Source organism: Xenopus laevis, chromosome 3S (assembly GCF_017654675.1).
Source record: "Xenopus laevis strain J_2021 chromosome 3S, Xenopus_laevis_v10.1, whole genome shotgun sequence".
NCBI lineage: Eukaryota > Metazoa > Chordata > Amphibia > Anura > Pipidae > Xenopus > Xenopus laevis.
The window spans coordinates 67552842-67580186 of NC_054376.1; the positions used below are offsets into that span (position 1 = coordinate 67552842).

General features: G+C 36.6%; 1 protein-coding gene across 3 annotated transcripts in view; it reads left to right on the forward strand.

Moving 5' to 3' along the window:
* taf3.S (TATA-box binding protein associated factor 3 S homeolog) overlaps positions 1-26170 on the forward strand; it is a 57903-nt gene extending 31733 nt beyond the window's left edge. Inside the window, exons 3-7 of one of the 3 annotated variants that reach the window (NM_001377122.1) lie at positions 13995-15814; positions 17540-17625; positions 22438-22684; positions 23798-23904; positions 25535-26110. In NM_001377122.1, coding sequence (NP_001364051.1) covers positions 13995-15814; positions 17540-17625; positions 22438-22684; positions 23798-23904; positions 25535-25649 — 2375 coding nt within the window. In that variant the 3' untranslated portion in view covers positions 25650-26110. Of the gene's footprint in view, positions 1-13994; positions 15815-17539; positions 17626-22437; positions 22685-23797; positions 23905-25534 lie in introns of all 3 variants that reach the window. The other 2 variants (XM_018255719.2, XM_018255718.2) reach the window with 2 other exon arrangements.
* Positions 26171-27345: the final 1175 nt, after the last annotated feature.

The window sequence follows — 27345 nt, forward strand, 5'->3', positions numbered from 1 at the left end:
TAAATTTAGTTCTCCTTTAGGTTAAGGGCACATGGGGAGATTGTCGCCTGGCGACTAATTGCCTCTTCTTCTTAGCGACAGTCTCCCCAATCTGCCTTCCCCTACCTTCCCGCCAGCCACAATTAGAAATCTCCAGCGGGATGACACTCGCGGAGCTTCGTTTTCCAAAGTTGCCTCACAAGGAAACTTCGGGCAAATGTGTAAAATGAAGCGCCGCGAGTGTCATCCCGCTGGAGATTTCTAATTATAGCCGGTGGGAAGGCAGATCGGGGAGATTGTCGCCCAGAAGAAGAGGCAATTAGTCGCCAGGAGACTAAATCTCCCCATGTGCCCTTAACCTAAAAAAAATGTTTTTTAACATGTTATACTGTGCATTTGAATTTCATAATATTCCCTCATAATTAAGTGGATAATACAAGGATCGGTTATCTGGAAATTTATCTTCAAAGCATGGAAACGAGGCATCACCATCTGTGATCAGGCCGTGGCATTGTTGTAAATGTTCTCACATTTGTTAATAATGGGAGAACATGTTATAAATACCATGCTCTATATTTTATCAGTGAATTAAAAATCATGTATTTGTAGGAAAAACATTTAATTTGCCTTGGTAAATCTGGATGCTTTTACTCCGTAATATTACCTTTAGTTGTTCTTATCAGATCAGATATAACTGATAAATTACCCTCCATCTGCATCACCCACAAAAACTGCTATCTGATTGCATTGATTTTCTTTGTGGTTAGAGCAATGAAATCGGTTTTGCTTTTATGCTCCTTTGTGGAGTAATTCATTTTGTTTGAGAGAAAATCCTGTCTTCATTAATGTATGTTTACTCAATGTCCAAGAAATTATGTTTAAAGCTAACGATTCACCAATCAAATGTATGCTTTAAAGGAGAGCGAAGGTGTCCATACACCATATTGGTGGGATGATTAACTCCATAATCAGAAGATTTATTTGTCCGTAAAAGTCAGTTCCATCATAGGAGGCATTCACTTTGCTGAAATATAATTTGGTAAATAAGCCAAAATATGACAGCTCTTAATGAATACGGAGATGTCCTTTTTGTGTGTTTTTTTTCTTTTCAGAAATAGTGGCTAAAGTTCACTACAGAAGTAAATCTGCTTCAGTAATTAACATGTTCACACGCTTGCTATGTGATGTTAATTTGTTTATGCTGTGAAGCTGCTGTAAAGATTTTGAAACGATTTCCTATGTTGCATAAGGGCCATTTTACTCAAAAGACCTTCTCTGTTGCCTTTGTAGATTTACAATCTATTTTCATTTTCTTTTCTGTTTTAGATTTTTGACTTTCCATGTGAACTCTGAGTGAATGTAAACATTAACTTTGGGATATTTTGATGCAGACCTAGCAAATCTGGAGAGTATTAGCTGGCTAGGATTTTGAGGGAAGGAGTATTCCCTTGGTAATTTCCATGAACCTTCTTCCAACCCTAAGGTTTTTGTAACAGTCTTTGTATAGTATACAGAAAGCACAATAGATAAATTGCAACAAAGGTTGGATATTTTTAAAATATCCCTTTCTGTTCTCTGGTTCTCAAGTCAGCTCTCCTCTAGTTATTTTAATCAACGGGGTTAAGCTACATTTTTAAGCAATTCTAGCCACGAGTGAAAAAACATTTACAAATGTATATTGGAAGGTTAGCTTCCACCGTCAACACTTTTTCCAGTTCAGATAGTTTCTGATTGTTCACCAGAAACAGACTTTTTCCACTTACTTTCTACATCTATTTATAACCATTTTTCTAATATTGAGGTGTAAAGTTTCATTTTTCGCCTTCTAAAGAAGCTCAGGGGGAGGTCGATGACAATTTAACTGTTTTAAATTGATACATTTAGTTGATACATTTGTTATCTTTGTCCCTGCTGAGCAGAATTCCTGAGTTTCATTAAAGACAGCTGTTATAATTGATACAATAGTTGCTAATATTCCACAGATATTGCTGAGAAATGTATCAACTAATTGTATCAACTAAATGAAGCGCAACAGTTCAGAATGCTCCTGGATCACTGAGCTGCCAGATTGAAATACTAGAGACAGGAAAATTCAACTTTAAACTTACATTTTCAGAAAATGGTAAAAAATAAAAGGTGGAAGGCAATTGAAAAAAAAGTCTGTTTATTGTGAACGATCTGAAAACAACTGAACTGAAAAAAATGTTTGGTTTATTCAAAATGTTGCCAATGTTTTGCCAGATAGCAATCCGGCAGCCTGTGGTGATTAACCTTTCATGGTACAATAAGCTGCAAACTTGGTCTGGAGGTGCTTATATCTGTCTGTGCAGGAACAGGTATTGTAAGAGCACTGACTCTTTAGAAAAATTGAGCCGTAATATAACTAATAAATATTATTTGAGATTAAAGGGATTCTGTCATCATTTTTATGGTGTCGTTTTTATTTCTAAATGACACTGTTTACACCACAAATAATTAATTCTACGATGTAAAATTTCATTCCTAAGCCAACAAGTGTATTTTTCTTTAATTGTAATATTGGTATGTAGGCAGCCATCTCAGGTCATTTGGCCTAATCATGTGCTTTCAAAAAGAGCCAGTGATGCACTATGGAACTGCTTTCTGACAGGCTGTTGTTTCCCCTACTCCATGTAACTGAAGGAGTCGCAGTGGGACATGGATTTTTACTATTGAGTGCTGTTCTTATATCTACCAGGGAGCTGTTATCTGGTTACCTTCCCATTGTTCTGCTGATGTTCTGTTGGATGGGTAAGGGAGGGGATTATATAACTCCAATTTGCAGTGCAGCAGTAAAGAGTAACAGAAGTTTATCAGAGCACAAGTCACATGACTGGGAGCACCTGGGAAACTGACAATATATCTAGCCCCATGTCCGATTTCAAAATTAAATTTAAAGAAGTCTGTTTGCTCTTTAAAAAAACAGATTTCTGTGCAGAAGTCTGCTGGAGCAGCACTATAACTGATGCATTTTGGGAAAGAAATGGTTTCCCATGTCAGTTTCCCTTTAATTCTCTGTTATGCTTACTATCATCAGCAGGCCAGTAGCACTTAACTTACTTGTAAGGGCACAATAGCACAATCGGAGGGCTTTGGTGGTATTCAAGGGATTGTTCACCTTACTACAATTCTTTCAGTTGTTTTCTGATGGTTCACAAGAAATAAACCCTTGTTTTTCAATTACTTTCTATTTTATGTTTGTTTTTCTAATATTTAAATTTACATTTTCTTATTTATGTCTTATTAAAGCAGGGGGACCAGGTCGCCTATTGTAAAAGTTATAAATTGATCCATTTCATATATTGTGTTTGGCCCTGAGTTTCATTCAAGGCAGCTGATACAATACTTGCTAATATTCTACAGATGCTGCTGAGAAATGTATCAACTAATGTAACAGTTCACAGTCTGCACCTGGATTACTGGTATGCCAGGCTGAAACACCAGAGACACGAACATTAAACTTTAATCTTCAATTTTGGTTAAATGCTAAAAAAGTAATGGGAAAAAGTATTTACTTCTGGTGAAATAACTGAAAAACATTTTTGCAAGGTGAGATACTGAATAATGCTGAAAATGGCATCAGTTGGTAAGACCTTTGCAGAAGCTGCAGATAATGTATATTAAATCACTATTTAATTTATCCTATACAAATACTGTGGTTCAAAAAAACGCAGTCTCCTTCTTTAAGAAGTTAGCGAAAAGACAAGTCAACCACAGGAGGATGCCAATTTTATTAGACACCACGCTAACAAAATTTGCCAATATTCTGGGGCTTTTTGCTGGGCTTATGCACTGTGCTGTATGAATTCCAGTTCTATACAGACCACAAGGTATGCCTCAGGCTGCAGGAAAGATCACACTACCACACTCTGAAGCAATATATTCTAATCTAGATAAATTTTCTGTTTCCTGATCAGTAATCTTAAATGTGTCGGCACGTATAAAATATACCACAAAGTAATACTTTTCTTTTAGTAAAAGCATTAAACTTTTGTAGTTTAAACTTTTTGTAGGTTTTAAGTCCCTGTAAATCTCTCACTGTGCTTTAGTAGTGTTGAATTGTGTCTTGTAAATAGTTCGTTTAGAGAGGAGAAAGTTGCAGATGGTGTGCGTGTACTCGTCTTTTGGGCTGATAATGAGAATATAAATGATTTTGATAATTTTATGGAGTTTCAGCTTTATAAAGATGCAGGGTAACATCACTATAAAAATGTCTTTTTCAGTGCATTTGACTCCTAGATGTGTCTGTTGGTGAACCAATATCAGTGGGCTTGAGTGTATTGTTTAAATTTCATGTCTATTAAAGCGTATCAGAAACCAGAAAGTCTGGTTATAATGACTGCTCTGTCATCAAGTACAGAATAAGCCTTCGCACTGTGGAAGATGTAACCTGGTAAAACAGAGCATCACCTGACCATCCAAATTCCACACATTAAAAGCAAAGGGCAAATCAAAGTCGCATGCCATTAATGGCTCTGCACTTCATTCCACAGCCCTAGTTTATTATTTACTGTGTTTAGCTGGCGCCAGACAAGGAAGGAAAATATATATATATATTAAAAACCCTAATTAAAAAAAAAAACTACTAATACATAAAATAAAACAGGAGCCTGAAACATTTGGGTGTGTGATTTTTTTTTTTTTTTGTTTAATGATTCCGTTTTTCAACAGTTAGAGTAGCCCCCCTCTAGTTCGATATATATGTCTGTGTGTGTTTCAATAATTTGTGCATTAAAATATTCTGTGGGTGTGCTTGCCTGGTCATTGGCTAAATAGTCACCCCTTTATCTCTTGGTGCCAAAATAACCTTTTCTAACTCTCAGGTCATATTTAATACCGTGTGAAGCTTTATAGAAATGTAACAGTCTAAAATCTTATTATATATAATATGTGTGTGTGTTCAAGTCCTGTTCTATAATATCCAGATGCTGACTCTCCTAAGCATCTATGTAGCTTTAAATAAGTTATCTATGTAGCTTTAAATAGGTTTATTTGAGAGTACAATGAACTGCTACCTTAGCTGCTCCAGGCAGACTGTTACTATGGTTGAAAAAAAGACACAGCCATCAAGTTCAACCTTTTATGTTAATATCTACCCAGCCTAACCAACTACTAGCTAATTCAGAGGAAGTCAAAAAATCTATGTAATTTTCCTCAGAGGGTGAAATAATTCTTTCCTGGATTAATTTGTACTATGTGCCATCTCCCATAACCCTGTATTTCCTTTCTTACTAAAAATCCATCCGACCCCTTCTTAAAGGAACAGTTCAGTGTGAAAATAAAAACTGGGTAAATAGGCTGTGCAAAATAAAAAATGTTTCTAATATAGTTAGTTAGCCAAAAATGTAATGTATAAGGGCTGGAGTGACTGGATGTGTAATATAATAACCAGAGCGCTACTTCATGCTTTTCAGCTCTATAACTCTGAGTTAGTCAGCGACTTGAAGGGGGGCCAAATAGTACATTTCTGTTCAGTAAGTTTGTAATTGATCCTCAGCATTCAGCTCAGATTCAAAAGCAACAGATATGACCCATGTGCCCCCCCCTCAAGTCTCTCATTGGTTACTGCCTGGTAACCAGGGCAACCAGTCAGTGTAAACCAAGAGAGCTGAAAAGCAGGAAGTAGTGTTCTGGTTATTATGTTACACACCCAGTCACTCCAGCCTTTATACATTACATTTTTGACTAACTATATTAGAAATATTTTTCATTTTGCACAACCTATCCCAAGTTTAATTTTTACACTGTTTAATTTTTTTTTTTTTTTTTAATTTTTACACTGAACAAATCATTTAAAGCTATGTAATGTATCAGCCTGTACAACTGATTCATTCATTCCACAACTTTTTTCCTCACTTAAAGGAGAACTTGACCCACCCGCCTCCCCTCTGAATTCTGTCCCCCTCTCCAGAGTTCTGTTCCCTCTTGAAATAGTGACGGCACATGCATAAGTGAGTGGTGTAATAGTGCATGCACAGTTGGAGCAATCTTCTGGTTCACGACAAGTGCGCATGCGCAGAAAGATATGGCAATTGTTGAAGGGGAAGAAGAAGACATGAAGAAGATGGCGCCCGTTAGCTTCGCTGCGCTCACTCTGCATGTGCGGCCACTATTTCAAGAGACCGAATTCTGGGGTAAAACCTTACAGGGGGAGGCAGGGAGGGGGTCAGTGGGGACTTAACATCAGAGGGGTTTAGTTCTCCTTTAAAAAAAGAAAACTCCTTTTGAAAATTTAGCCTGAACCTCCATTCATCTAATTTGAATGGATGCAGCTTTATTTTAGCACAACTTTATAGTGATGTCCTTTTTTTGTTTCTTGCTTGTTCTGTGTAATTTCTGGGCCAGCAGATGAGCCTGGAGTGAGGTGGATGTGTTGTTATGTTGCCTGGTTTATTGCTGATGGTTGCTTAACAGATTAGATCAGCAGATGCTTGCTTTGTCTGTAGCACAGCTTTCTTTCCATTAGGCTGCAAGTCACATTGAGGTGACTGAATCTTATTGCTGGTCCAGGTGCAGCCAGTTGCACTGAGAGACTGTTTTCATGACTGACACTTTTCAAAGAAAGCAATCAGTGACAACTTCAGTAGCCTCTTTCACTGTTTAATTAGAACATCACTAGTCTTCTGTAGAGCAGGAAGGTGGGCAACATTTTTCTTTTTCCTTATTTTTCTTTTTAAATATAACACCCATCATTGTTCAAGCAGGCATAGACATTAAAGGGCTTCAAAGTACATCACTGGCTGAGTTGGCTGTCCATAAGGAGAAAGTGTGTACAGTGTTGAACGCAAAAGGAATATACTGATTAAGTTATATAGAATTTCTTTACCTAATGTAGAGTGCATTAAAAAATGACTTTATTCTAGTGGGCTAGTTAGTTTGTTTTATAGGCTTTCCTTTCCAAACTGCAGCACATGGTAGCTTGGCTTAGCATTAAAGTTTATGATTTATAAAACAACCGATTGTTGCTTTGTTTTGTCTTGGAGAACAAAAAGAAAGGTGCATACCAGACTTCCATAGAGGAGCCAGTCTGCCCAGGCTGAATATGCAGGTATTTACACAGCCTCATACAATTTAGTATTCTCGTCTAAATGTGGAAGAATTTGCAAGCGCTGTGATGGTGGTGTGAAAGCGGGAATAAGCAGGTATATAAACAGAATTCTTGAATAATGATTTCCTAAATTAATTGTCCTCGTACTCATGCATTAAATGAAGATATGTGTGGCCACTCTTACAATTTCTATTTGGGATATATTTTATCTCTTTTGTTAGTAACAACTTTAGACAAGATGACATCCATATGGTCTTTTGTTTTGTATTCAAGCTCCAAACCTGTAGTAATGTGCCATTCTATGGTCACATAGCTCTTTGGAGACTAATGTTGTCTTTATAAATCACAGTTGGGGCTGCCTTTTCCACTATATAAGTTTTATGAAATACAATTTGTGAACTCCACACAATAGAATATATAATCTGCTCACTTCTTGCATCCATATTTACATGGGACATTACAGTACTGATTGTACGCAGTGCCATGTGATCCAGCCACAAGATTCCTAATTTGATATTACCCTATAGATCTTAATAATAATGATGAAATGTTGTCTGTAGCTGTCAAAAAAGCTTTACAACGTTTATGAAAAACTATTGTATCATTGCAATTAGGTTAACATGATTTAATAATTATCCCTGTCGTGGTCAGTAATGGAATATGGACAGTTATCTTCAAGCTAATCCTCAAGTAATAGAATTGGAGTATCTCTGATTTCTCTCTTCAGTGTTCCCAGAGTGCAAAGGAATGAGACAACAATTATGGGAAGAGAAAAAAAAAGTCTTATCGAAGGCAATTAATCAAGAAATTTATATTGCAGAACAATTATTCAAATCTAATTTTAAAATAGCTTTGTAAAGCCTTAGGTCCTGAGATACTTTTTTCAGAATATTGTCGAGGTCATATTATGCGCCAGGCCAAGTTTTGCATTAAAACAAGTTGGTCAAGACAGCAAGTAGTAGCAAACGGTCAGCAGTTGGGTTACACTGAAACTATTAACGTTTTTTAAAAGTTATGACGATGCTTTTTCTGATCCATTTAAAAAGGTACCTTTTCTTTTAATGAAGCAGGAAAGTGTAACAATTGAAAATGAAGACCATTTTCCTTCAATTTTACTTCATAATGGGACAAAACACCAACTATCACTCACACAAGGATGTTAAAATATGAAAAAAAGTTTTTGTGGATTTTTAACGGAAATATTAAATTTAGGCTTTAGTAAATGGATATTATCAAAGTACAATGTTGCTTTTGTTTTAAATCTATTTTCCTTGATTTAGCACAAGATTCTGAAAAGGAAATCGCAATGTTGTACTAGCTTTTTAAACAAGAGCACACATTGTGTATCAAACACGTCTCTCTGCCTGCGGTTTTTAGCCAGCCATAGAGTAGATCCAATGTAATCAGCAGCTTCTTTACTGACAGGCACAGCTTTGGCCTAACTAAAGCTAGATAGAGAGAGATTGGCCTGAAAAACCTGAAATCAGGCATTTTTCAGGACAATCTCCATGCAGTGTAGCGGCACTCTGGCCTGTCAGTGCAGCCTGCTGATTACGTTGGATCCTGATTCTCTGTTATTGCCACTGTCACACACAGAGATTAGTCGCCCCAAAACGAATCTTCTTCGGAAGCTTTCCTTTGACAGTAATGTAAATCACCAGTGGGAAAACATATTTGAGTTGATTCAGCTTTCCGAAGTCTCCGCAAGTTGCCTTGCATGGAAAGTTTGCGAGACCTTGGCGATTCACATTATTATTGGTGGAAAAACTTTCAGAGGAGATTAGTTACCCACGCTAGAGGAGATTAATCGTGGGGTGACTAATCTCCTTGTGTGTCAGTTGCCTTATGCAACCCCATCCATATCTTGTTCCATTTTAAAGTGATGGATTCTTGGACTTGAAGTCATTTTCAGAGAATCTGTGCACCACCTACTTTGGTAAGCAGAGAATTCATTACTCTACAATAGATCAAAGTGAGGGAGGAGTTTCGTTGCGTCCTTCATCATAAATATATCATATATATATATATTCCATCCCAAAGCCGGCACTCTCGACAGCAGGTTAAAAAACAAAATTTCCAACATACAAGCAAGATCCGCACTCACAGGTCTTAAAAATGAATAAAAAAAATTTTTATTGTAGAGGGCTGACGTTTCGGCCTCCTCCGAGGCCTTTTTCAAAGTACATAATACATAATACACACGCATTAAATACCCAGGTTGGCGGGAAAACAGGCCAACTTGAAAATGACGTATACCCCTCATCATCAGAAATCGACTACTACTAAGTTGTCAAACGTTATACAATTTTCACATACTAATCAGTGACACCCAACAAATAACATAAATAACGACAAACTATTTGATACTAGTTAAAATCAAGATACTGTGCAACAAAGTTCTTAACTCCCTTTTTTTGGATTGCTATAACATTCATGTTGCTATCTATGTTACACAATGTATCGACCTATTGAAAAGAGGTGGGAGGTCTGTACTGGTGCTCCCTCAATCTTAAACATACTCATATCATTATATAGTATACCTTCCCAATAAACTAGACTTAAAAAAATGTAATTAAAAATCTAATTAAAAATTTAATTAAAAATCTTACAGTTGTTACCCGCCTGCTACAGCTATGTAATTAACCCACTGAACGGAGCTATCAACTATTGAACATTATCAAATCCCTCATATATTAAGTGACATCTCCAGGCCATTAATAAAGGAATACACTAACCAACCCCTAAGCTCATCGTGGTGGCTATGTTGTATATTTACCCAATCGATAGATTAACCCTTTCAGTGCCACTAACTAAACGACCCACACCCTCACCACTATAAGATCATCAAAAGTTAGCAACCAAAATTAAAATATGCTATAGAAAAATACATAAAATACAATAAATTACTATTAGACCGTGAAGAACATATGCATAAAAATAAAAAATCAGAGAATAAAGATATATATGTGTAAATCACCGTGTCACTAAACAATATATGTATAAATCCCAATAAACGCCCAATGAAAGTCACTGTGAAATCGTCCATAAAATAACCAGTGTGAAAGTCCTGGGGGTATCTGGTTGGTAGTCACTTCGGTGTGATATTAAAGAACACATCCATTAATCACAAACGTGGCAATCACCAGAGGGTATACCTGGCGGTATCTGGTTGGTAGTCATTTCGGTGTGATATTAAAGAACACATCTATATATATATATATATATATATATATATATATATATATATTATATATATATATATATATATATATATATATATATATATATATACTTGCAAAGAAGATCAGCACTTCACAGGTCTTAAAAAATAAACTTCATTTATTTAGCAACAGACTGACGTTTCGGCTGACTCATCAGCCTTTCTCAAAGTGCCAAATACAATTTAAACCATGTCTCGCTGGCGGGAAAACCACCAGCTGTAACGATATTGCATGCTTAGAGTTATAGTTAAATATCAATTAAATATTCGGCTATGATTACATCTGGTCGATTTGCATACAAAATATCAGTGCATACACATCAGATTTATTACACAGACGATTAAAAAAAAAATCACAAAAAGCAATAATGTTGTTAAAACTATCCTGTTGCTTCACAAAACTGTTCATAAATGTTACCAGTTCAATCTACATTTTTTCTATTCACCTTAAACTTGCACTCAGGGAAATGGTTAGTTAAATTGTTCCTGTGAAAATCATTGAGACAAACACAACGGGCTCCTCTACTTTAGTTGAACTATAAAACTTTACTTATATTGGTATCTTAAACAATATAAGTAAAGTTTTATAGTTCAACTAAAGTAGAGGAGTTTTTAATCTTGTATGTGTAATAAATTTGATGTGTATGCACTGATATTTTGTATGCAAATTGACCGGATGTAATCATAGCCGACTATTTAATTGATGTTTAACTATAACTCTAAGCATGTGATATCGTTACAGCTGGTGGTTTTCCCGCCGCCAGCGAGTGTTTAAAAGACATGGTTTAAATTGTATTTGCCACTTTGAGAAAGGCTGAGGAGTCAGCCGAAACGTCAGTCTGTTGCTAAATAAATGAAGTTTAATGCGGTATCCCAGTCCGTGACTTAGTCCAAAATATGGACAAAACATAAAAAGTCCAGACTCCAATTGCAAGCAAAAATTGCTGTGAAAAAACATTGGTGCGTATTACACTAGAACACTGATTACACCTAGGTGTAGGGATAATCAGTGTTCTAGTGTAATACGCACCAATGTTTTTTCACATCCTTATACAGGAAAGAAGTTTGATATACAGGGCCACTTCACTTGTGATTCAGAGTATGTCGTGTACATGTTGAAATGCCCGTGTGGGCTGGCTTATATTGGTGAAACCATACAACCGATCCGTGATAGGATCAGTCAGCATAAATCTACGATTCGTAAAGAGATGTTGAAATTGCCAGTTCCACTTCACTTTCATTGTGCGCAGCATACAGCAGCAGCCCTAAGATTTTTGGTGATAGTCTGTTGCCCCCCCACGTCGGGGGGGGCAACAGACTCTTGTTACTCCAAAGAAGGGAGAAATTTTGGATACATACATTACAGACACTGCATCCTAGAGGTCTCAATAGGGAATACGACTTGTATGCTTTTATGTGAATATGAATTTTGTGAATATGGGGTGGGCAAAGGGACTTTGTATGGTAACACACATGGAGATACTGTTATTCTTTTCTGATCCTATTAGGTTTGGCTCACTAATGATATGAGATATAATGTGTTAGGATGTCCATAGTGCTGAATATGTATTAATGACATGATGTTATGTGATGAGAGAGAGAGAGAGAGAGAGAGAGAGAGAGAGAGAGAGAGAGAGAGAGAGAGAGAGAGAGAGAGAGAGAGAAGACTGTAGCTCTGCAATAAAATATTTTATTTCATTTGAAAAAGCTGTGAATGCGGATCTCTTTGGAATGGAAATATATATATACATACATATATGCGTATATATACATACACAAGATTAGCATGCAGACCTGTTCTAAAAGATATAGAGTTCCCAGAGAGGCATGCACTCACTGGATTTACAGTGAGAAAAAAAGTCTTTATTTCAGCAAAGAAATTGCTAATGTGCTAGAGTGCTAGCCAAAACTTTAGCAGGCACCCTTTGTATGCAGATCAAATCACACTGGGTGCTGTGCTCAGTCCTGTGAGTGCGTGCCTCTATGGAAACACTCACTCACTTTTCTCTCATATTTTTTATTCATACCATACCCAGTAATGATCTACATTGGCAAGAATAGGTCATACACTTTTGATCATCTTTTGTAGGTCCTTACTACTACTCCTACTTTATACATATAGGAACATATAGGAACCTCTGTGTTTCCTAGCCGTACTCCTTTTTCCTCCTACACTCCAAAAACTTACATGCAGGTCAATTGGCTCCATATGAAATTGACCGTAGTGCCATGTGTGAATGTGATAGGGACCTTACACTATAACCTCCACTGGGGCAATGACTGATGTAAATGAATTATAATCTTTGTAAAGTGCTCAGTAAATGTGTTGACACTATATACAGTAAATAACAGGATTATTAGAAGTAGTGTAAAAAAGTGGGCATTTCATCTCTGAGTTTGATCTACATGTTTGTGTATGTATTGACTTATTAAACTTCCCCTTCCTTATCAGTACATGCAGTGTTAACTTTAAGAACAGAGATTAATGATTCCAATTTGTTTCATCTGACAGGCTGGGAATATTGGTGAGCATACTGTATTCTTAAATCAAATTTCATAAATCAAATCCTAAATAACCAGTGAGATGCGCTTTAAAAATCGGTGGTGTCAGAGCAAGACTGTTGGTACCCTAGTCCTACATGTATCCATAGAAACTCCAAAATCACGCTGTTATCTGGACTGGCTGCGGTTATTTGTTACAACATTATTACCATATAGATTAGTCCATTTATAAAATAATGTGTCATTTCTACTTTCCTTGTCCATGTAGCATCCTTTCATTACTCGCTAACTTTTTATATTTGTAGCTGGGAATATCGTGCATAATTTTTGAGGGATGGGGAGGAGAGGATGTTATATATCGCTGCAAGACTAATTATTATTTGAATGCTGTTACTTACTTTATTACACTTCTTCTTTGAATGTATTTGATGAAAGCTTGTTCATATTTACTGTTTTTGGTCAGTAAGGCACACATCATGTATCTATTAATGCTATATAATATCTGGTTCTCTATTTACTAGTACATTTTTAAACTTTTGTCATGTACTCCCATTATATTTAAACACTGTAACAAAAATAAAATATTACATTTTAGGAACCAGTTAGTGTTGGGATGTCACATCTCTTGCCATAGGGTCAATGCCTAAAGGAGATGTAAAGTGCATCCATCCATACATAAAAAGGCTGCTGTTAAAGTTACAGTTGTATGGCTCACTCCTGCTGGATGAACAAACCCTTTCCTAACAGTTGGGAGGAGCCATCCTCACTGTGCAGTACAGCAAGCCAAGGGCTTTAAAAAATAAAAAAAGGACCAACGTGTAAGATTTTTAAAATGGCATCTACATAGAGCAGCAAGAATAGAGAGGCTATGTACAATTTGGGGATTGTTATATCAGTATTTTAACTGTTGTATTTAGGATGGGAGGAAGATTGTAATGACCACCGAGATGTTTTACTTAAGTTCCATTTATGTATACTTTGTAAAAGCAATTAATATAATGATATATCTCCAATAATTAATATTGTTGATTTGTTTTTTTTTATCATTATTGCTTTTTATGCTTTGTTGAGAAATTTAACATGGGAGGGTTTTGTGTAAACACAAAGTAGTTTATGTATAATTGGTTGTAGTGCCGGTGTTTTATTGAATGGCAAGTGGTACTGAAAGTAGGAGGTGGCTTTTTATAATCTTTGTATACTCAATATATTCTCTCTTTCCATTTAAAGAGGAAGAAGAGGAGCAGGTGCCCACAGATGGAGGGACATCAGCAGAAGCTATGCAGGTTCCACTTGAAGAAGAAGAGGAAGAAGAAGGAGAAATGGAAGATGAAGAGACTGTCAATGATGAAAATTATTTAAGTAAAAGACCACTGGATAGTCCAGAAACTATGGAAATGCCTTTTGCAAAACGAACCAGGTTAATGAATAATAAAGGTGATATTTTAGATGGCTCTTTAGAACCTCGAGAACCACTTAGTTCAATTAATTCCCAGAAAGTTCCATCTGTGCTTTCCCCTGCTCATAAACTGGACAGTCAAGACCTAGATGTCTCTTCCTCTGACCAAATAATGTTAAGTCCTGTTTCAAAATCTCCTGTTCCTCCAACCAAACCCAGTGATTCAAAGTCTTTGATTTCCAAAACTAAATCAAAAGGCGGTTCTCCTGGACAAAAAATTAAGTCTCCTAAAGCAACCCCAATTCCATCAGTTCTTGGCAGTCCTATACGTTCACCAAAAAGTGGACCAAAAGAGAGAAAATCTCCTGGACGTGCCAAAAGCCCCAAGAGTCCTAAGAGTCCAAAAGTTCCTTTGGCTGCTCCGCTGCCTGCTGTAAAAACAGAAACTCCAAATCGGACTCCATTAGCTACTTTAAGTGAAAAAATTGGCAGAGAGAATATACAGGTAAAGCAAAATCAAACGCCGCTTGATTCTGACCAGTTAAATCTAGAAATCCCCTCAAACAAACCATCAATAGCTGATAATACCATTGAAGATTCAATTGATGCAGTAATTGCTCGTGCATGTGCAGAACAAGAACCCGATCCTTTTGAATTTTCATCAGGCTCAGAATCGGAGGGTGAGGTGTTTACTAGCCCTAAAAGACTCAGTATTTCGGAGCCCACCACACCTAAGGTTTCAGCATCTGGCATCAATCTGGGAAAAACCTCAAGTACTCCAGTACCAGCTTCTGGGGGCACCTCTAGTTCTGACATTTCATGGACAATGGATGACTCTATCAATGAAGTGATCCGAAAGGTCAGCCAAGAAACCCCAGCAAATACACCTGCAAATAATCCTCCATGTTTTTCTTCGCCTTCTGCTTCACCCCCTACTCCAGAACCTCTTTTGAAGGCTTTTGAAGACAAGGTTAAATTGCCTTCTCCAGTTGAACTAAAAAAAAAGACAAAAAAAGAACAGAGAACAAAAAAGAAGAAAGACAAAGACAAGCTAAAGGATAAAGACAAAGAAAGGAGTAAAGACAAAAACAAAGATAAATCTAAGGACAAGGAAAAAGATAAAGAAAAGGATGGGAGCAAAGATGGAAAAGTTTTATGGAAGGACAAAGATGCGGATACTGAGCTGCACAGATTTAAACTTAAAGACTTTAATGAGAATGACTCTAAAACCAAACAAAAAGAAAACTGTGGAAAGAAAGACAAAGAGAAACATAAGGATAAAAAGAAAGATAAGGAAAAGGGGAAGAAGGATAAAGACAAGAAAGAGAAAGGAAAGGACAAGACCAAGGAAGAAAAGATGAAATCTCCATCTACTCCTATTATGTTATCATCTAAGGACATTGCGTTGCCCTTGATGATAAGTACTCCAAATGCAGTCAGACTGCCTTCTCTGCTGTCCTCTATGTCCCCTCTTCTTCCAGAGAAACTATTTGAAGAGAAGGAAAAGCCCAAAGAAAAGGACAAAAAGAAAGACAAGAAAGAAAAAAAGAAGAAGAAAGACAAGGAGAAGGTAAAGGAAAAAGAAAAGGAGAAGAAAGAAAAGGAAAAAGAGAAGGATAAGAAGGAAAAAGAAAAACATAAGCATGAGAAGGTAAGCTTGCATTTGTGCTTAATAAAGCAACTGTGTTAGTATAAATGCTAGCACAGGTATGGGACCTGTTACCGAGAATGCTTGAGACCTGGGCTTTTCCGGATAACTGTTCTTTCTGTAATTTGGATCTTCATTACTTAAGTTTTGTTTCCCATGAGGATGAATTCTATTTGTTTGGATCAAGTACAAGCTACTGTTTTATAACAGAGAAAAAGGAAATCATTTTTAATCATTTGGATTATTTGATTATAATGGGGTCTATGGGAGACAGCCTTTCTGTGTTTTAGATCTTTCTGGATAACTGGTTTCTGGATAACAGATCCCATAACTGTGCAGTACTGCATTCATTTGGCCTTATCTGTAAAGCTCCGCCTAAATGCAATGTGTGTGAAATGTGAAACCCTTGTAGTTTCTTGTTGTGAAATTCTTAGCTTTTCTACGATTTAAAAGGAGGAGGGGGTGAGAAACCGAGGAAAGCAATAATAACAGATTAAATTGACAAGACTGCCCACTAGCCATCAGAAAGCTCCTGTCAGGAAGATAAACTATAAAGCTCACATGCCCAGAAGAATCCTAGCATTGAATGAAATTGTAAAGCTGATAGCTGATAAGTGTTCCTGAAATCCATCTTTCTCCTACTACAGGGATTATACTTTTATACACAAGCACACACTCAATCACACGCATACACACAATGTCTACCTCTTTAAATTATGGGTATTTTGGCAAGACTGCCTTGTGTATAGGGAAAAAATGTACAGCTAAAATTTGTTATGCTTAAAATGTATGTGAAAAGAAACCTAAATCTTTAACGATGGGAAAGAAAATGCAGCATACAATTAAAGGAACAGTTCAGTTTAAAAGTAAAAACTGTGTAAATAGGCTGTGCAAAATAAAAAAAAAATTCTAAAATAGTTAGCCAAAAATGTAATGTATAATGGCTGGAGTGACTGGTTGTGTAACATAATAGTCAGAACACAACTTCCTGCTTTTCAGCTCTCTAACTCTGAGTTAGTCAGCGACTTGAAGGGGGGCCACATGGTTCATATCTGTTCAGTGAATTTGCAATTGATCCTCCGCATTCAGCTCAGTTTCAACAGCAACAGATATGACTCATGTGCCCCCCCCCTCAAGTCTCTGATTAGTTACTGCCTGGTAACCAGTCAGTGTAAACCAAGAGAGCTGAAAAGCAGGAAGTAGTGTTCTGGCTATTATGTTACACACCAAGTCACTCCAGCCTTTATACATAATATTTTTGCCTAACTAACTATATTAGAAACATTTTTTATTATATTCAGCCTGTCTATTTTAGAGTGAACAATTCCTTTAAGGGGTGTAGATGCCGGTAGGTTTAATTAGTGCTTTATATTAGTTTGCATACCCTTGATCAGTTCACTTATTTTTCTGAATATCAAATCCTACACTCACATTTTGTTCAGTATTCTTGTTTCAGTGCATTGAAATTCAAAAGTTTTTTTTAATGTCATCTTGTTTTAGGTTATAAGGAAATATTAGGAAGTTAAATATTTTATATTAGTAATGACCATAATATATTAATACAGTGTAAGCATAATGTATGTAGATTATTTAGTCTAAAATATAGGATGTTTTCAAACAAATATAGCCTTTTCTGTTATGATGGTTTTTTTTTAATATCTATCATATTACCTTGTGTTTTTTTTATTGTTCTACTCATGAACATTGTCTAATTTCTACTTTCTATAGCAGGTTAAAGCAGAATTGCCTATCCCTGCTCCTTCTCCTGTTATCCCAAGGTTAACGCTGAGAGTGGGTGCTGGCCAAGACACGATGTAAGTGCTAAAAAAATTCAACAGATTTAAATGTAAATACTAAACATAAAGGAGTTTATTGGAGCAACACCTGGTCTCCATGACCTGTACAATCTCCTCAATCAGCCTGTGGACCAGCAGATTAGATGCAAATAACGTAGCGGTGGCAGATTTACTGAACAACATTTTAACCAGATTCTTGGTGCGACAGACTTGTGCAATGTGGCAATGGAAAACAATTGTGTTTTCAGACTATGGTGATTAGGTGCAGATTTTCGGTAGTTTGCAGAAAGTATGCCAGAAAAAAAAAAGAAAAATCTTAGTTTAATAAATAGGCAAATTTGTTTTCTGAGAATAGTCTGGCAAAGTTTCTCATCACACTTTAGTAAACCGAGCACATGTTATTGTTCCCCTTGAAAAGACCTTTTAAGTACATTTAGTAGAACAGTTATGGGATCTTTTATCCAGAATGCTCGGGACCTGGGGTTTCCCGTATAACAGATCTTTACGTAATTTGGATCTTCATACCTTTAGTCTACTCGAAAATCATGTAAACATTAAATAAACCCAATAGGCTTGTTTTGCTTTAATAAGGATTAATTAATTAAATATTAATTTGGATCAAGTACAAGGTACTATTATTGTATTACAGAGAAAAAGGAAATCATTTTTTTTTAAAAAATTGGCCTACAGTATTTGGATAAAATGAAGTCTATGGGAGATGGCCTTTCAACAATTTGGAGCTTTCTGGATAAAGCGTCTCCAGATAAGGGATCCCATACTTTTTTTACACGGGGTTCGTAGTTAAGACATGAAAATAAAGTCAAATGGATTTACACATTTTAAAAAAAAAAAAAAAAGACTGTAGCCACTTGCAGTTATTATAATATGTTATACCAACTCAAAGCAAAATGTTGCTGCCTACTGTGCATGCCGAGGCCAAGCTAGCTCTGCAGAGAAATGTACTGTATTCAATTCTAATGCAATTAGACCTCATTTTGTTCTTATCATAAATAAAAGGTCAGTCTGCAAATTAAGCTTATCTCTGGCCACCGTTTCCATAAACTGTTGCTATGTTTTTTTGCAGATCTTATCCACAGTGGTCTGGGTGGTGATAGCTCGTATAAACCTAATATTTAAAATTGTGAGAATTAAGGAATGTCTTACAGCATTCTCCAGATCACTAATTCATTTGATGCAAGTAGGCATTTAGCATATACCCTCTATGAGTAGAAATGTAACTGATTTGCCCCATATCTTTGAGCACACCAGTTTTATGGAAATAACTGACTGTATAGATCAAACCAATATCAATTGAGTTGTACAATTATTAAAGCACCACACTGGAAATAAGCATGCATCAGTTTGTAAGGCCAAAAATGCCTTTAAAAGTAAAGTGACCCCGGAAAACCAGATGTTATTTAGAAAATACACTTTCTAGTTTCAAAATGTGTATAAATGTTTTTGTACTCCAATCTACTACAACTTTAGCAAAGCTTTGAATATGGATGCCTGAACAAATGAATTCATAATATGCATAGGATTGTGTACCTGGTATGTAGGGGCCTCAAATTATGCCTCAATACAATTTTTTATGGCTGACATTTTATCTGTTCAAAATACAAGAGCTAACGTGGAATTCTGTGTAGTAAACACCCCCTAATACAGAGAGGAGGGCTGCCATGTGGTCTAAGGTGGGTGGGGAACCATCTGCAAGGACAGTGGTAGAATGACTATGAAGATTTTATGAACTATGGTAGAAACATAGTTTTCGTATCTCAGAACCCATAAAAGCACACCGAAGTGCTTTAGATCATAAAATCTACATTTTACGACCTTTAGTCCCTATTTTTACATAGATTATGTGAGCAGCAGAAGTTAAATGGCTAAATCAGGAGATCTGTTTGGCAGGATGGGCAAGTTTTCCCTATCTGAAGTTATATTTGCTTGTTCCAATCTTACCTAAATGTAAGGAAACATTAAATATTTGCCTTGCCTCTCAAAAGTGCAAATATAGCACCTTTCTCTCCATGGGTTATAAAGCTACCATTTTGGTGTTTGCATACATTGGAAGACTAGGGATCATCAGAGGCACATGCAAATTGTGTTTGCCCTTCACCTTGGCTTTTTCTGTGTAGCTGAGAAGGACAGGTAGCTCTTTAGTGACTTGCTAGGCTGTGGGTTTGCATTTCAGGCCAAGCATCTCATGACCCACTCTATTTATTGCTCTGTTTTGTGGTGGGGAAACAGGTAAAGGAATCCTAAAGAATATCCCTCCTTCTGCACTTTTTTATGAATAAACCTAGTGTCTGAAGCAGTTAGGCCAGCGTGACCAAATCCTCCATAAACGTAATGCTAGCAGCATGGGGCTATTGTGGGACACAGCTGTGGGCGGTGTTGGTTACTCTGCTAGAGATTGCTCATTCAACAGGAGTCTATGAAGGAGAACTCGTAGTGGAATTAAATAAGAAGGGGGAAAAAATGATACCGCAGAGAGAAAATGCTCAAGTATTTACCACAGCTTGGAAAATGTGAAACAATGGAGACTTGGCAATCACAGGCTGTTTTTATTGCTGTGCTAATGGGTCTCCAAATTATTTTACGGTGTGGAAGTAGGTGGTTTATTGCTGAAAAAAAAAAAATTAAAACTAACAGCTGCATGGTTGCTTTAAATACTGAGTGACTGTTAAGTGCAGAAATCTACAGCAATGGCCTTTTACCCAGTTTTATACATCTGTATTTAGGGATATAATCTGCATATCTTCATCAGAAAAGAAATTTAGAATTAAAGCATTTTATGAGCTTTAACGTTTTCATTGGGGTTTATAAGCAGACCAGTATAAGAGACCAGCTCTCCTTTGTTTCTACTTTAGTTCACCAGATTCTGCATATGTTTATTAACTTGGGAACCAATTTTGGGGGCACATGGTAAGTCTGGGGTGTTCCCTATTCTGGCTGGTAGCAGAGTCAGTAAAGGCAGGCTGGGAGGAAAATGGAATGGTATGAAATCTCCAGTTTCAGCTTTGAATTGTCTGATAACAGCACAATAAGAAACAGACCACAACAGTAAGAAGTAGGTGTTGTTTGGATTGTTAAGAGAAGCTGCATGAGTTATTAATGAGGTGGACTACAAAAGCCAAACACCACGGGAATTTAAATCTAATTACTGCACAGAAATAGCCAGTCTCTGATAAGAGGTTGTTTCTGTATATACTTTCCTGTGTAAAGATATCTTTGTCATCTGGCCTTAGTTAAGCAGTATTTATTTTGCAATGGAGTATGAGTCTAGTGCGGAACATAAATAAGGAAATTTTCATTTCCAAAGCTTAAATGATTACTTGGCACTGCCCATTTTTGACTGATAATTCGAGTATCTGAAACTGGACCCACAGCTTTCGTTACATTTGCCTGAATGGCTTGTTAAGGCAGGACTCTTTCATGGAGACTTGCTAGAGGTGTTCTTTCCAGAATTCATTCCTTCTATGACCAAGCTTTTCCAAGTACACAACCCTATGTGTACATGAATATTGTACAGGTATGGGACCCTTTATCCAGAATGCTTGGGACCTGGGGTTTTCCGGATAATGGATCTTTCCATAATTTGGATCCTCAAACCTTAAGTCTACTATAAAATCATTGTAAAATTGAATATACCCAATAGTCTGGTTCTGCTTCCAATAAGGATTAATTATATGTTAGATTGGATCATGTACAGGGTACTGTTTTATTATTACAGAGAAAAAGCAAATCATTTTTAAAAATTTGGATTATTTACTGATATACTGAATTAATAAGGCTTTTATTTGTAATCTGGATCACCCTTAAAAATAAATAAATAAACCCAATAGGTTGTTTTTGCATCAATATAGAATAATGCAACTCATTTTTTCCATTAAGTACACTGTACTATACAGTTATATTACAGAAAAAGGGCAAATGATGTGTTAAAATTTCGAATTATTTGCTTAAAATTGACTTTTTGGAAGATGGCCTTTTTAGTGTATCCATTTCTGGGTTAAGTGCTTTGCTGCACTTCGCCAGGTGTAGTTTCGCCAGCGGTATGCAAATTCACTAAAATGCGAAGTTGCGCTCAGGGAAGCGAACGGTAGCGAAGTTGCGCTACCGTTACTTTGTCAGGCAAAGCGAAGTTACGCTAGCAATGCCTAATTGGCATACAACGCAAAGTTAAAATATAATGGACGTGTATGCTGCAGCAACTACATTACACTACACAAGCCCAGGAAACCTTTAAAAAATAAAATAAAGGTCTTCTATTGCCCTACACATGTGCCCCCTGTATCATTGAGTTGCCATATGTTAGGTAATGTAGGGGGAAGGAGGGTACCCCAAAAAATATTTTCACTAATTTTCATACTATCACCCTTAAAAAAAGTAAAAGACGCCAGCGTTTTTTGGGACAAACTATCTGTTGTATTAAACTTCGCCTGGTCTGACCTGGCAAAGTAAAGTTTGGCGCATGAGGGTAACGTTCAGTAAAATGCACAAGTTAGTGAATTAACATAGTTACGTCCCTTCGCCAAAGCGCAGCTTCGCCTGGCGTAAGGGTGTGAAGTAGGTCCACTTCGCTAGGGAATTTATGCCAGCACCCGTTAGTAAATTGGCGAATTTGCACTAGCGTTCGCTGCTTCGCGCTTTAGTAAATTTGCCCCATAGTATTTCTTAAAAACTTCCTATGCTGAAAATTATAACCAATCTGTTAAAGAATCAGCTGGCCATCTGCCTTTAGTATAAAAAATAATTGTAGTAGTATTCTGGAAAATTGAATGGACATGGCCTAAAAAGTATATATTAAATATTTTTTTCTCTTTTAAGTGTCATCAGCAAAGTGGTATCTGCTCCAGAGTCTAAAGCAGGCCCTCCAGCATCATTGCCCAAATCTCCACCTCCTACACCATCTCCAGCTCCAGCGCCTGTTCTTGTTGTCCCCCCTCCAGCACCACTGGCTCCAGCGGCTGCATCACCTGCTCCAACTCCAGCCCCTTCTGCACTCGCGTCAAATGCTGGTTCCTCTAAAACCCCTGTCAGAAGTGTTGTGACAGAAACGGTCAGTACCTATGTGGTGAGTACACACCTTTTTTTGTCTTTCTTTTAACTGGCTGAAGAACACACTTTATAAATTGTAACTCCAGTTTGGTACTTGCTGCCATACTTTCTTGGATTATATGGGTAGGTCTTTATTTGTCACTTATTTTCAGTTTGATATAGATGACCTAATGAATATGCTCTTGATATTTTATCCTTACATTGTCCCCAATTTGTATTAATCCAGAGGAAGTCAAACACGCCCACAGTGATGTAATACTATCACAGTCTCAATCTGGAAAATAAAGACTTCATCATACCAATAATGTATTCACATTGTACATAATCTTGGATACAATCAGCAGCTAAAACCCCTCCTCATATACTGGGACACTTCAACTATAGGCATCAGTGACCTTATTCTAAAGAGCCCCTTCCTTGGCTGCTGGTTATATATACGACCCATGGCTGTTTAATCTGCAGTATAGCATTTATCAAAAATATTAACTGGCTTGGACCTCGTGCTGCTTTACTCCCGAGAATTTCCTTTTAATATTTTCTACTTGTTTCTAGGCAACTATGTTAGTAGTTCAAGAACTTTTCAGTTTCAAAATTGCTGCATTTCCAGCTTAATTTCACTTATCCCTGAATTCAAATTGTTAGATGTCATAAAGTAAACGGAAAGTTACTGAGTAACAACTTTTTATATCCTTGATCTTATCAGCAAATTGAATAGAACCATTTTGGCTAATAAGTAAAAATGCTAATAAGGAACAGTTTCCTATAGTGCATAGCATACTTATCTTGTTCTCTACTTGTAATGCACAACTATAAAGTGGCAATGCAATGATTTGTTCATGTACTGGACAATTCTGAAATAATATATTTACTTTGCTTTGAGTCTTCAATATATAAACATCGGTTAAATGAAGGATAGCTTCAAAGTCTCAAAATTCTTACTTCAGTTTAGACCACTCTGCTTTTTCTGCATCGGAGCCCACTGATGCACCCCTGCTATTGTTAGAAGCACTTCTTACTTAATAAACTCTACTGTAATTACAAAAGGCATTACACTAGATCCCTGTAAAGGTTGTCTCTTATTTGCTTGCTGAATACTGTAAAGATTGTACTACTAAAAACTCTATTTTAGATCCGAGATGAGTGGGGTAACCAGATTTGGATTTGTCCCGGATGTAACAAACCAGACGATGGCAGCCCAATGATTGGTTGTGATCAGTGTGATGACTGGTACCACTGGTAAGTTCTTTTGTCTTACAACCTACTTGTAAGGGCACAAGATTTGGGGGTATTTATTTAGTCGCCCAGCGACAAAGCGCCTCTTCTTATGACTACTAATCTCCCAGCAATGCCTTCCCGCCGGCTAGAATCGGCAGCGGAATGGCACTGGGATCGCTTTGTTTTCTGAAATCGCCCAAAGTTTCCTCGTGAGGCAACTTAAGGAGACTTCGGAAAACGATGAGCTCAGAGTGGCACCCCGCCGCCAATTTATATTCTAGCCGGCGGGAAGGCATTGCGGGAGGATTAGTCGACGGAAGAAGAGTCGCTTTGTTGCCGGGCGACTAATCTCCCCAAATAGCATTGTGTGTCTCTACCCTTAATGTTCTGTATTACTTTTCTCCCTTGCTACTGACTTTTTGCTAATCTGCCATTTTTGTTTACTAAAAATTGTAAATATGGGATATATAGCTTTTTTTCAAAACGCATCAGTTAATAGTGCTTCTCCAGCAGAATTCTACACTGAAATCAGTTTCTCAAAAGAGCAAACAGATTTTTTATATTTAATTTTGAAATCTGACATGGGGTTAGACATATTGTCAGTTTCCCAGTTGCCTCCAGTTATGCGACGTGTGCTCTGATAAACTTCCATCATTCTTTACTGCTGTATTGGAGTGATATCACCCCCCCCTCCCCAGCAGCCAAACAAAAGAACAAAGGGAAAGTAACCAAATAGCAGCTCCCTAACACAATATAACAGCTGCCTGGTAGATCCAAGAACAACACTCAATAGTAGAATTCAGGTCCCACTGCAACACATTCAGTTACATTGCGTAGGAGAAACAACAGCCTAAAGTGCTGGCTCTTTCTGAAAGCACATGACCAGACAAAATGACCTGAGATGATATTACAACTAAAAAATAAATACACCGCTGGTTCAGGAATAATATTTTATATTGTGAATGAGTGAATTATTTGCAGTGTAAACAGTGTAATTTAGAAATAAAAACTACATCATAAAAATCATGACATTATCCCTTTAACCTTTTCTTGTTGTTTCAAGCTTGTTTCAAAAAATGAACTCTAAAAAAGCAGCTTAACTAAGGAACTACATAAGAAAGGTTGTACATTATTTTTTTGTGTTCTCTATCAGTCCAAGATAGCCACAGTTCCTTTGAATTAAAGATCTGTGTCTCTGAAGATGCCCCCGTAGCTGCCCATCTTCTTTTCTGCTGATTCACTGCACATGCTCTGTGCTGCTGTCACATACTGAGCTTAGGGACCCACTCACAATATACCAAAAAAATAAAATAATAATATATACCAGCATCAGCTTATATGATAGGCCAACCTCGTTATCTGTGTGATAATTTGCTTCTTAACAGCTGTTGGGAAACTCCTGTGACATGTTTGAAAGCCTGAATCGTTATTACTATAGAGATGCTGAACCTTTAGGCTGCACCTATGAGTTCAGTATATAAAATATAGCATTTCTAGCCATATTTATTTTTAGGGTTTAGTTCTCCTTTAAATGAGACAACATTTTAAACTACGTGAATTTGTTTACATTGTTAGTGGGATGCAAGGAAACCTAGACAAACATACTCACTTTAAAATAACAAATTTGAAACCTTTTGTTTGCATTTTGCAGGCCATGTGTTGGATTAACTGCAGCCCCACCAGAAGATGATCAGTGGTTCTGTACCAAGTGTGAAAGCAAGAAGAAGGATAAAAAGCACAAGAAAAGAAAGCACAAAGCTCACTGATATTTCCAGTTGTCCTCACTTCTACCCAAAATGTGTGCCCACTGGCAGCAGCTCTTTGTGCAGTTGTGGATGTCACTCCTGGGCCAGACTCTTGAGGAATGCTGAGCTTCAGTCTGAAATCTTTCAAGACGTTTAGGATTGATGCGCCTGAGATCTGTTCAGCAACAGGATGCTGCCCTAAATTGTGATTACTCTTATTGCTGTTCCCACAACAGCTTTGTCTATATAGTAGATGTATTTTCATCTCAAAAAACTGAATCTGAAGCATATTTGATCAGAGAGAATTTAATGTGTAGTGTATGATTTTAAAACTGCTTTAGAAGGACTGCACCAAAATTTGCATTGAATCCCATCGCTGTACTGGATATATCCAAAAGAAAAGCAGTTCTAAGCCTGAACCCTTTACCAATATGTGTCAAGTACATATTTTTGTTATAAGAATATATAAATCATTTTCATTTTTTTTTTTGTGCTAATATATAAATAAAACAACTTCTGGCTTTGTGAAATATATATATATATATATATATATATATATATATATGTATATATATATGTATATATATATGTATATATATGTATATATATGTATATATATATATATATATATATATATATATATATATATATATATATATATATATATATATGTGTTTTTTAAAAACTGTTTCTACTGTATCCATTTATTTCATAGCGGATTTCACTGATAACTGTAATAGATTTTAGATTTCTTTTGGTTTTATGTTTTTTTTTTTAATCGTAGTTGGTGTCAGATTATTTGATTCATTATTACAATCTCTCTCCGTCCACATTATTTTTTTTTCCTTCTGTTGCACTGATATGCATTTGTACACTGTGCTAACTCCCAATAGTTGCCATGCAGGGACACATTCACCACGGTTGCAGGATGTGTAAATTCAGGAACATTCAGGCCTCTAAACATGTTTTGCCTTGTTTTCTAGGTCCTCCAGTGCTGGTAAGTGTACAGAAACATGAATCTGTTCGTATTTCTGCTTGTTTTGCACTAAATCCTAAAGCAGCATTATATGTGTCCTATTTCATCTGAGCATATGATTTTGTAAATATTAAAGGTGTGTCTGAAACATTATGTGCCTACGTTATTTTTCTGATTTTGTTGATGTAACCATAACGGAAGGTCTGTAACTGGTTTGAAATATGTAAATTACTGTAGTCAGGAAAATAACGGTGTATTACTGCCACTTTCTCTGCATGTGCTATACATAAATCCTTTGTAAGCAATGCATGCAGGGGGAAGTGCTTTGCTTTTTCTAACAGTCAGTTGAAATGCATTTGTTTTGGAAAAATAATTTTGTTGGAGTGCCTGCTTTTATAAATTGCAATTTTTATATGTCACATTATTTACAAGAATTCTGCCATTACTTTACACCTCTCCAGGCTGTGAAGACTTTCGGAAGTGTAAATGTTGTGTAAGGTTGCATATAAAATGCTGCCACTAAACACTTAGCGGGTTATTAATCAAAATCAGAGTTTATCTGATTTTTTAAAATAAAGCCCAGCCAAACTAGAATCCACGATTTGACATTATTTAGTATTAAAAAGGGGAAAAACTCTATAAAAACGAGCGAACCTCTGAATCGTACATTTTTTTTCTGATTTTCTTTTCCCAAATCGCTAGGTTTTTTTTCCCAAAAAGTCAGAATATTTAGTCGGATTT